This window comes from Ambystoma mexicanum, chromosome 7p (genome assembly GCF_040938575.1).
Source record: "Ambystoma mexicanum isolate Mex_15411 chromosome 7p, UKY_AmexF1_1, whole genome shotgun sequence".
In the NCBI taxonomy this organism is placed as follows: Eukaryota; Metazoa; Chordata; class Amphibia; order Caudata; family Ambystomatidae; genus Ambystoma; species Ambystoma mexicanum.
Window position 1 is genome coordinate 892,992,165 of NC_090939.1, and position 12,115 is coordinate 893,004,279.

Below are 12,115 nucleotides of genomic sequence, written 5' to 3' on the forward strand. Positions count from 1 at the left end.
CCTCGTAATCCAAGAGTAACTGTAGCTCTGATAAACTGTGGTAACTCTGCTTTTCCCTGAATCTTTAAGAAATTGCTGCACCTGCTGGTGGTTCGAGTTCCAATATATCAACTTTAATGCTTTGCAATCCCTCTGTATACCAGGAATTCACACAGTTCTTTTTGTTATCCCTAACAAGTACACCTTATTCTTTCATCATGCATCTTCAAGGTTGCAGTTTTTGGCACTCCTGAAATAAGCGCAACTTCTCTGGTGGGCCACCTGATGGTATCTTCAAGTTGAAACTGAACACATTTTGTCGTATGCCAAGGCTTTCTGAAACCCAGTCTCATCTGGTTCACCCTAAAGGCTGCATCCTCTCCCTTGCTCCCACTTGCCAACTTTCTAATTTTCCACCTAAAGCCTCCCCATACTGCAATTCCCCAAACTCATATTTCAGATGAGCATTCAAGTTATTAGGGCTAAAAATATATGCAGGTTGCGCACCACCTTCCCACACAATCACTTGTTTTTCCTTCTACCCCCTTCTGCGATTCTTGTTCCAAGCCTGAAAGATGTTCTCCCAAAGGAGGTGTACAACAGAGCTTAAGTGCCTTCAACTTTATTCCAGCCCCTTTACACACTCCCTAATAAACCCATTCCACTGTACTGGTGTAAGCATTCTGTGCCACAAAAACGACAGCATTTATTGTGCTTCTTTCATGACACTCCCCATAAAGCCCCTAGTTTTAACGGTCATGTTGCACACGACTATGCTATTGGGCTCTTGTACTCTTCCCAAACACTGGTTTAACACTAGCGAACCTCCCACACATCACTTCTCCTCATAGTTCCATGGCTGTCTTGTGAAATTGTAGACCATTTACAACACTTCAAAAGGTAACAATACTTTGCTGTAATGGAACAAAGTCCTTAAAAGTGACAAAACAGTAACAGCCAACCTGCCAGCAGCAAGACTGGAGAGGCAAGTTGGTGATCCCACAGTTCCAGAAAAATAAAATGTGCTTTTTTAGCTATGGAACTGTACTTCAGTTAGATCATATTTCAAAACGCATAAGTGCATAGCATAAGTTGTTTGGGCAATTGAGCATGTACCTAGCTTCCAGAAGCAACTGAGTGCTTTATAATGAGGGGTATGGAGGAAGGTTAGAAACCGGAGAAATAAGGGAATGGGGAAATCGAACAGCGGAGGTGTGGGGGGGGGGGGGGAATTGTCTGCAATGGTTCTACAAGTAACCAAGGGAGTAAACAGTGGGGATCAGATCACCCAGTCTCTGGTAGAGTGGGGAGTGGCCAGGGTACAGACCTAGGAGTTCATGAGGAGCCATCCCTTGAAGAGGGTCTTTAGCTCCTTGCTGAAATGAAGAAGCGTGGTGACAAGTAGCATGCTGATGATTGGGAGGAGGGTGTAGCATCTTGGAGCACAAACGGAGAAAGCCTGTCTTCCGTTTTCCTTCCTGCACCAGTGGAGTCCTCACATGTCCTTGGACATACTTTTCCAACTGTCCACCTTCTGTTCCATACATTACATTACTACTGTACAACAATATTGAAATTTGGTTTATAGACATTTATGGCCTGTGGTGAACCAAAAATTCAAAGCCCCCTGAACCACATGGTGTGTGCAACTATGGCTAAAGAGGAATACAACATACCAGTCAACTGTTCAATATGCCTTTAAGATCAGTTTATGACTTCACTTTATGGACTGAACACATCAGCCCTGCCATGCTCCGTAGAATGAACTGGTAAAAATACCAACCACAAAACAATGAACACTTAGTCAACCTCAAACCACCAAGGTGGAGACCCTACTTTTGCAGAGTATTCTTACCTCTTTACTGGCAGACTCACTATATGGCACAAAAAATTGAATGGCTAAATCTGCCAAGATGCAACTTTTGTTGGCGCTGTCCTTCACTTCAAACAGAACAGCAAACGAAGACTGCAAGCAACCTGTGAGAGCAACAAAAAAAAAAAAAAAGCAAATGAAATGGCCATAACCAAGTCATTAATATACATATGCTTTGACGACAAAGTGATGATATGCCATTAATCCAGCCATGCATTTAAAATACTGTACAAAATCAGCCAAAGTTTGCAATCTGGTCCTCAGGGTGGTGGATTTTACGTGTGGTCCCAACTAAAAACATTGTGTATTGGAAGACATGCAGAAGTATTGCAAGACTGCAATGGTTACGACAATTAAAATGCTGTGCACGTTTAAATGTCCAAATAGATTAGTACAGAAAAACAAAATCAAAATGTTTCCGAATAGAATCCCCTAGGATGGGAAGAGGATTCCATGCGTTTTGTTTTTTCCAAACTACAGGTTTTTACGGTGTGGTGAAATATTGGATGTTAAAAGTTACGCATAAATATGAATCAGATAATGCATTGACCATTGTTTATTTCACGTATTACGCATTGATAGTGATGACATTTCTGTAAATGTTACAATATATAAAAAGTTCAAAACAAATGCAACAACGGCTTTATTGGATGCAGATTTGAGATTCTGCCGACTCAGACCACACTAAATACAGACCTATGATGTCGGGTTACTCAATACAGGGTTCATTCCGTTTTGTTGCTAGAGCACGCCTAGATAGCAATGTGAGGTGGGAAATTATGCAGGTCTGGTCGACTGTAGGAAACTTTCCTTTAGCAATTTCCTCCATGGAAATCAGTGCAAATGTGCTTTTGGTCTAGTTCTTTGCTGATTTATGAGGTGAATGAGGCCCATTCACTTCACTGAACTGCCTCCCTCATTTCGTTTGCAGTGTACTCCTCAGTTCCTATGGCTACCAGGGCAGGTGCCAGGTCTCGAGATTGGTCACCTTTATTTTTACATTGTAGCACAACCCATCTTTGGGTCAGTGCTGCAGGGACGGTGCCTTTTTCTCCCCCCTCCCCCCCCCCCTCGAAGATGCCCTGCAACGTGTGCACTGAACATGCTGTAGCAATGAATTGATACTTTCCTCCAACTTTACTTTTTACAGCAATACACCTTGGAGTACCCAAACACTCAAAATGGCTGTTCATTGTATTAAGCCCAGTTCTCTATGCCATCCACCATTGGCCATCTTTGACCTCAAGTCACAAATTGCCATATAGGGGCACGCATTAGTCCGGCAATGGACTAATTCAGCACCGGGTCACCAGATGCTGGGCCGCTTTAGGAGGTTGACAGTGCAGGATTGAAAAGCCTCCACTTATTTGAGCATTAGTAGTTCCTCCCATTGGTGGGCCGTGGGCTCCACTCAACAAGAATGCATGGTAACAAGACCTGAAGCCATTTCAGAAAGTAAAAACACAATACCCAAGCTTCAGAAGGACCACCAGAGACCTACTGCAGTGACAAGCAATGGCAAAGCCATCACCAGTTACAAGACCTTTTCCTCCAAGACGACAGTGACGATCAGAACTAGGTCCCTTCCACCATTTGACTGGTGGGACCAAGCAGTTGAAGCCCTGCACTCACCTCCCTTCCCTCACCCCAAAGGACAGTCGTTGCCAAATCTGCACAGTTCCATGGGCACCTTCATGCTTGAAGCTTTGCGGACCTCCTCACTGTAGGTTCCAGATGGAACATGGATCGAACAAATGGTTCCAGCGTTGTTCCAGATGGATACCGACATGGTCCAGAGTCACACCAATGCCTGCCAACTTCCACGTCTCCGCAAACCCACAGCAGGCGCTAAACCAGCTCCTGGTTTTCAGGCATCGTCCAGTACAGTAGGAGCTACCACTGGGGAACCCGTAGCGAGTACCCAGCGCGCTGCAAATCTAATCTCCAGATGATAGACAAATAAACGTTCTGCCCATTTTGCAAGATTCATTATGCTTTAATATGTAGTAGATAGCTCTTCATGCGTGTTTAACATTATGAAAAACGGAAAGTTAATGTCGAAAATGCATATTAAGGCACCCGTTGGCATGGAGGGCCAAAATCAGCTCCTGGTAGATGGTTTGTTTTGAGCTAACCAATCTCTCCTAGGGTTGAAGCAGGAGCTAAATGGCTCCCAGCAATTTGGAACTCTGTATAATGGTACCGAAATAGTCTTAGGTCAGGCCCTTATGGGGACCCAAGGAGATAGTGTCGGTAGACGCCTCAGCCAGCAAACCCCAAACAAGTCTACTGTAAGCCTGGTTGTCCCCATCGATTCTGTTCCAAATGGTAGGTTTCCCCACGAATTAGTCTTGAAGTCGAGACTGCTTACAGCTCTTTGAAGCATCATCATGGACTTGCATGAGGCGTAAAGTCCGAACTTCAAAAGCAGCGATTTTGCTGGTCCATAGGTGGATTCTGGGTCAAGAGTCCCCTCTAAAGAAAACTGGTGGACTCGTAGTCTCTCTATAGCTGGTAAACTAACAACTTTCTTCAATGATGGTTTTCAAAACCAACCCTCCTGGATAATGCCTCAGCCTGTAACAGGTCTGAAAAAAATATGGGCGTTTGTTCTTGTGTGTTGGAGTATACTAGCCCCCTAGTGAATGCTCCAACCTTTTCTCGCCCACTTTCGTTATCTTACAGTTTAGTATTTAACAGTGACACCTAGATATTTTGTGCTAGTGAACAGTTGGCAACACCAAAATGGTGATATACATCCATAGTGATGTTAACTTACCTAGTGGTGTATTCCAATTGCTGCATCTTTTGTTCAATAAATAGTATACTCGGGGCACAAAACCTGCACACCATTTCTTACTCGCAGAGGGTCAATCACGTGCGACTTTATAGCTGGCTAGTAGCTTGCAACGTATCTTTTACCCTGGTACATACTTTAATTTAACTGTGGGGACCTCTGTTCCTTCAGACTTAAGACGTGTAATTCACATCACGTCTGAGTCTCCAAACCCGACTGCACAATTACACCATCTTTCACAGTTTCCTCAGACTTGGTGTAACCAGGTTGCACCCCCAAGGTACCCCTGTCTCCTCCCCTCCCCCCACATTATAGTTAAAAGATGTTCTACTCTGCATTTTGAGTAAGGAACTAGAATATAAACATGTACCCTTTTGAAATGTAAATTGCCCCCCACCCCCTACTTCATCAAAAGTAACTCCAATTTAAGCATTCGATCAGTTAACACTGAATTTTGAAGCTTTTTATTGCCACAAAGAAAAAAGAAAAGAAAATCCCTGCTTAATCCACACCGAGTTTGACGTTTCACTCGACCAGAGCCCCAGCTGTCGAGGAAGTGTCAACAGAAAGGGACATTGTTTCAGTACTTTTGCAACCAATAGGAATGAGATTGGCACAGTGCAAAAGCATAGTAACAAAGGATCACCAGCTCTTCGTCGAATAACACTGTGCTCAAGTTCCTCGTTAGAACAAGACTAGAAGGTCAGTACACCGTATTGTTTTTTGGGGCTTCGAGACATCCTTTCAGAGTACTACTCAACAGACTACATGCTCATCGGGCTATACTGCTTTCCATATAAAAATCCTGCTTACTGGTGGTGCTAAATTACATAATCAAAAAGGCGGCGGCGGATCAGCCACCAGGGGGCGCACTGATGAGCCCGCTCTCCGTGAGCGCTCCGCACCCGAGGTCCTGAAAGTGGTCCTGAGCCCCCCACTTTGAAGCCCCCTCCGCCCCCCCCCTGAGCTGGTGACAGAGCATAAGGCGTGGGAAGGTGAACGCCCCCCCCACCCAGGAAAAAACCTGACTAAAATCGGAGGTGCCCTCGCTTAGAAAAAGGCAAAGACCTCAGGAGCCCCTGGCCGCGTCCTGCGCAGCTACGTGGTTGAAGTGAAGCCCTGCTGGCCTACGCTCTAGGGGAAGCTGACCAGCACGGCCTCCTGGGACGAAGCAAACACCGACCCTGGCGAGAGAGACTGCCCTGGGCCTCTGCTCTGCGCTCCCAGGAGAACCCTTCCAGAACTGTTCGCCCCAACCAATCTGACCGGCCGGGCTCCGCAAGCTGAGAATTGCCTCGGCGCTGACGGCCACTTGGGCTGGATCCGGACGGGCCCCCTTCAACTGGACAAGGTAGGCGACCGTCCCTCTCCTTCTGTCCATGGGAGCCCGTAAAACTGTTCCGCGCTACCGCGCGAACCGCTACAGCATTATTTCAAGCCTCCACAACATCCCTGGCACAACGAGGCCTACTCCTCCCCCTCCCCCTACTCCTGCTGAGGGCCGCGTAGCGCACAAGGCCCTCAAATGACACTCTCCGGCAGGGAGACAAGGCCCAACGCTCATCCCGGCGAGTTAAGTGGAGTAACCACGCACCCAGGAGGGACCCTGAAGAACCTGTACATGATAACCGGACGGAATCAGGACACACCACGCGGAGCGGGCCTCCTTTTGAGCAGCCAGCATAACCCCATACTACTGCCGAAGACCTACGGGCGACACTCCCCGGCAAGGTGACAGGGCCTAGCGCCCGCTACAGTGAACGAAGTGAAGTGTTAGCGCGCCCGAAGGTGCGGCTGCCCTCCCCCCCAGGAGAGCCCTCAAGGAACCTACACACAACAACTGAGTGGAATAGGGGCACATCATATGGCGTAGGGTGGACACTTTATACACAGTTCCCGCGCTCTAAAATCATAGTCGCATCTGGGCCGCAGGTACGGACTACTGAGGCCCTCCTGCCCCCGCTGAAAAACTCCGACCAGAGGGTCCCTCTACTCAGCCAGATCGAGAGATCTTACGACAAACTTCTCAATTCACAGGAAAGCTACCAGGACTGAGGGTTGGGCCCCCGTACCAGGGGCGTGTGCCACCTCACTTTTCACGACCGAACTAGGGCATCCAGCCAGCTCCCCAAGGCCGGGAATCGCTGTGTGGGAGCACCACGAACAAGCTACCGGTGCACACGGCACAACCAGTGAGTCCAAACCCCACTCCCATTACACACAGGGCTGGGACATCGGAATATATGCAAGCAAGAGAAAAATTAGCTACGTACGCCTACGCACCCCCCTTTGGCAAACTTACTACCCCCGAAATGGCAACTCAAGCAGCAACACAGGGGGACACAGCTGCCACGAAAGACGATGTTGCGTCATTATTGGCAGAGATAAAGAATATGGGGGCCAACATAGGCGGCAAAATCGATAGGATCACTCAACACATGGAAAAGATTGAGGATAGACTGGACGGAGTGGAAAACAACCAAACCTCGATAGACACCATGGAGACACAACTGGAACATAGGATAACGGAACTCGAGCGGAGGGAGGAGGACTACAGGTTGAAGATGGACGACTTGGAAAACCGGGAACGACGAAACAACCTTTGCTTCTTCGGAATCCTGGAACAAGACGGGGAGACAGAGGAGGGCCTAAGATCAACACTCCATGATATTAAGATCTTGGTTGCCGACGAGATCGATGAACCAAGGACAGAACGGATCCACAAGGCCGGCGGGAGGACCGAGGTCGGTCCTCGCCCGCTTCCACAGATACCAGGACAAGGCCAAGATCCTCGAGAAAGCGAGGCGCGGAGGTGTCATCACTCTTAATGGAGCACAAATAACGATATATCAGGACCTGTCTGCTATGACACTCGCCCTGAGGAGGATGTGTGGCCCCCTGACGAAATGGCTAAAGGAACAAGACACCCGGTACAGATGGTGTTACCCCTTCTCCCTCACCTTTGACCACAATGGTGCGAGGATCAGGCTGCAATCTGAGCGAGAAATAAAGGCATGCATATTTGAACTAGTGGAGGCGAATGAAAAGAGGAACGATGGAGACGCACCGACGAATGAAGGGAGAGAATGGAGGCTCCAAGGCCCCAAGAGACAGAAAGTTAAGGTATTGAGGAAATATCGGAGAGGCAACGTTTCCCCAGAGGGGGCAAATGAACCAAATATATCAGAGATGCACCAAAAGACCTTACGTGATGCTAATGCTTCAAAAGGGGCCTACTTTTGACCCAGTGCAAGACTTCTGCTCAACTGCTGTAAGTTAAGGTTTGAAAGGAGGGGGGACGTAATGAGGGCTCAGACTCATGTTATTGTTAGTAAAGGGACCGTGAGGTAACGGTTCCTGCTGGTGGTTCGTGGCCGGTTCAGTGCGATCAACTTTCCCCGCGCGGACGTCGTCGTATTGGGGGAAGGGGTGGGGGATGCCAAGACGTAAGGGAGATGAAATATGACACAAATTCCCTGAGCACCGCTGGGAAGGGTAAAACACTAGTGCAGGTTGAAGAAGCGATGCCCGGGGTAGGGTGGCTTACTAATGCGAATGTCTTCATGTTGTGTATAGATGGCTAACCCTGAAGGCAACACACGAGGCCCCCTGAGAGTGGGGACCCTTAATGTTAAGGGACTCAACTTCCCGACTAAGATCATTGGTTTCCAGGCAATTCCGGAGGGCCAAAATTGACATTCTGTTTCTTCAAGAAACTAAATATATGAGAGGGGAAGAGAGACCCTGTCTTGGGGAGAAATTGTGGAATAGAATTCTGGGGCTCGGGGGTACTGCGCAAGGGGGGTGTGGGGATTCTTTTCAAAAAGGGGATCGAATTCCAAGTCACTAAAACCTGGTCGGATGAAGAAGGTCGTGCCCTGCTGGTGACTGGGACTATTGGGGGGGTTGAAGTAACGCTGGCCACAATCTACTCTCCCAATCTGGGACAGCTCAGGTTTCTTTCCAGAACCATCCCGAAAATAATGCTGGAGGCTACTGGTCACATTATACTAGGTGGAGACTTTAACCTCTGGGCGAATCGGGACATAGATCGAAAGGCTGGCAACCCAACCGCAGATGATGAAACAAGAGGGGATCACAATGATTATGCTAGTATGATGCAAGTATATGTGCTGACTGATGTGTGGAGAGAATTGCACCCAGACGAAAGGGGAGACACCTATTCGGCCCACCACAACACCTTCACTCACATAAATTATATTTATCTCTCACGAGACCTGTATAACGCCACATCGCATTCAGAAATAACTCCAATAACCTGGTCCGATCACGACATGGTTTTAACTGATATTCGCTGGGAGGATTTGCCGACTGGGGTGGGGGGGGGGGGGGGGAAATGGAGATGTAACGAGGCCCTGTGGAGAGACCAGGTTTTTAAGGATGAATTGGAAACAGATCAGAGAATATTTTAAAACCAACAATACTGGGGAAGTCTCTAAACAGGGAGTATGGGAAGCAGCAAAGGCAACTTGGAGGGGCATCCTCATATGGGAGGGAGCCAGGAAGAAAAGGGAAAGAGCGCTCATTGAAAACAGCTCAGGGGCGAAATATGCCGGCTAGATAAAGAGGCCAGAGAAGGTGACACCACGAACCCCAGTAAGATCCAGGAGGCCAAAATAAAATGGGAAGAACTCCGTCACTTAGAGCATGACCAGATCTGCATCTACTGAAACAAAAATTTTATGAAAAAGGGGATAAAGCCAATGCATTACTAGCTGCTAGACTTGGGCTTCAACGGGCGGAACGTAGGGTAACAGATAACACACGCTGACCCTACTCAGGAGCACCCCAAACCCTCTATTCCTGAATTTGCTGACTTATGAATCCCTTTACACCTCCGAAAATGATCCCAACTCCAGTGAGATAGACAATTACCTGGCCGACATCGGTCTCCCCAGGGTTGCACCCACGGACTCGGCCCTCCTCGAATCCCCCATAAAAGAGGAAGAAATACAAGGAGCGATCAATAGACTAACGCTAGGCAAATCCCCTGGCGAAGACGGATACACAGCCGGCTTCTATAAAACCTTCAGCACCCTCCTTACTCCATTCCTAGCCGAGTTGTTCAATGAAATTCTTGAATTGGGGGTTGCCACAGACTTTCGTCCGTGCACTTCTAACGGTCATCCCCAAGGAAGGCAGAGATCCCAAGCAATGCGGGTCGCATCGCCCCATATCCTTACTTAATTTGGACGCCAAAATTTACACGAGGGTACTTGCCGCCATATTGGAGACCCATATGACCCACCTTATCCACCCTGATCAGGTCGGATTTATAATTGGGCGACAAGGAGCAGATACTATGAGGAAGACGCTCCATTTAATTTCTGCCTCCCAAACTAGGTGCAACGACTCCGCCTTACTCTTCATAGATGCTGAAAAAGCCTTTGATAGAGTAGAATGGGGCTTCCTAGCCGCAGTCCTCCGCACAGTGGGGATAGGACCAAAACTCAGAAGGGGTATACAAGCAGTCTACACCTCACCTAAAGCATCAGTAGCCGTTAAAGGGGGGTTCTCGGGGTGGTTCGAGCTCAAACGCGGTACCCGGCAGGGATGCCCACTCTCGGCCATTCTTTTCGCCTTATCTGTCGAACCCCTGGCCCAAAAGTAGAGAAGACACCCAAGTAGAGGGCATGCGGCTGGGGCAAGTGGAATATAAGGTGGCGCTGTACGCCGATGACTTACTCCTCCACGTGACTAACCCCAACACATCCAGCACTCAACCTCCTAGATGAATACGGCCGCATATCGGGGTTTAAAGTTAATAAATCCAAATCCATACTTTTGCCTCTCCAGGTGTCAGTAGAAATGAACAATGATAAATATCAGCCCTTAGGCCGCACGATAGAACACCATAAACTAAAGTATCTAGGGATATAGCTCACAAGATTATTGCGTGAGCTTTACGATGCTAACTTCCCGCCGCTTCTCGAAAAGTTCCACGCGGAACCTTGCCCGGTGGGACAAACTGACCATATCCTGGCTAGGACGCCTTAACGCAATAAAAATAACCTGCCTTCCAAGATTTCTATACCCTTTTCAAATGCTCCCTATCCAGATGCCGCGAAACACTTTCATGGAGGTCAAGAAGGCAATTATGAGATTTCTATGGCAGGGGAAGAGGGCTAGAATAGCATACTCTAACCTGATACTGCCTAAAGACAAAGGCGGGGTAGGCCTCCCTGACATTCAAAAATATTATGAGGTGGCCCAATTGCGGGTGCTCGTCCCCCATCTCCGCAACCAAAAATTGCCCCAGTGGATTGCCATAAATAACCACTACTTGTCCCCGGCAACAGTTTGAGTGGCTATGGTCCCCTAGGAGGAGGGTGGTACAGAGAACTAAAGCGCACCCGATATTCGAAACCATATGGGATATATGGTGGGAAGGCAAAGATCACCACGTGGCCGTCACCACTGAGCCATCTGTGGTCCCCCGGCATCAATGACCAGACTCCCAATGTGGAGAGATTCCAGTCCTGGTACGAAGCAGGTCTAGAGAGGGTGGGGCAACTCAAAGATAACAGAATTGTTGGAAAATACTGCTAGGTCACAGTGGAGTTAATTTTGTGCCGAAAGTTCGTAAGGTTAATGTTGAAAATGTGCGATTGGATTATCAAAGAATGTCCTTTCCGACAATACAAATACATATGTCAGTTAATTTTCTGTGTAATGCTGTTATCTTTTATGCAACAAACTAATAAAAACAAATTAAAAAAAAAAAAGGCAGCCACTTTATTTTAGGAAACAACTCAGGGTTACCTTACTACGATTGCTCTAGGTTCATAACTTGTTGGATTTCTTTGGGCAGTGAACAGAAGGTTCTGTGTAAACGTGTGTACATGCGACTACAGAAAGTGACCTTAAATGGCCAAAAGTTGTGGTAAGTGACTGGCCTTATTAAAAAGTGAGATACGAGTGACCGGTCATCTAAAAATTACTCCTAGGGAGGAATGGAGCAGGAAGGAGCATCCTTTCCCCCGTCCCCGCACCCCCACACTAGCCATAAATGAAATCCTGTCGACCAGAATAAATTGCACTCCAAGAGATACTCGCCATAAGTGAAAAAAAACGTTTTAATTTGGCTGCTTTATAGTCCTGTGTCCAAGCAAAAATAAAGAGGCGATGGCTGGAAGATTTAGACGGACTCTTAGCCTCCGGGATTGCTCTGGGGAGCCTCCAGACCATTGTTTTTCCGCCTGCCCAGCCAATATAGAAGGGGAAAGACCATGTGCAAACCAGGCTGTTTGGGGATGCTTGTGGTCTTGTGCAGAAGGTATGCGACAGCAGTTCGGGCTAGACTTCCCCTTTGGGGTGGGACCAAGCCGGATTTCCATTTGGCCTTTCCCTTCTGTAATGGCTTGCCGGGCAGAAACACGATGGTCTGAAGGGTTGCCCAGAGCTGTGCCCGTGGTTATAATTAAATCAAAAAACTTTCCAGCCAT

General features: G+C 47.8%; 1 protein-coding gene across 1 annotated transcript in view; it reads right to left on the reverse strand.

Moving 5' to 3' along the window:
- The window catches only part of LAMP1 (lysosomal associated membrane protein 1), a 436,503-nt gene that overhangs the window by 362,214 nt on the left and 62,174 nt on the right, over positions 1–12,115 (reverse strand). Inside the window, exon 2 of the mRNA XM_069637150.1 lies at positions 1,835–1,956. Within this exon, the coding sequence (XP_069493251.1) occupies positions 1,835–1,956 (122 nt within the window). The remainder of the gene's footprint in view (positions 1–1,834; positions 1,957–12,115) is intronic.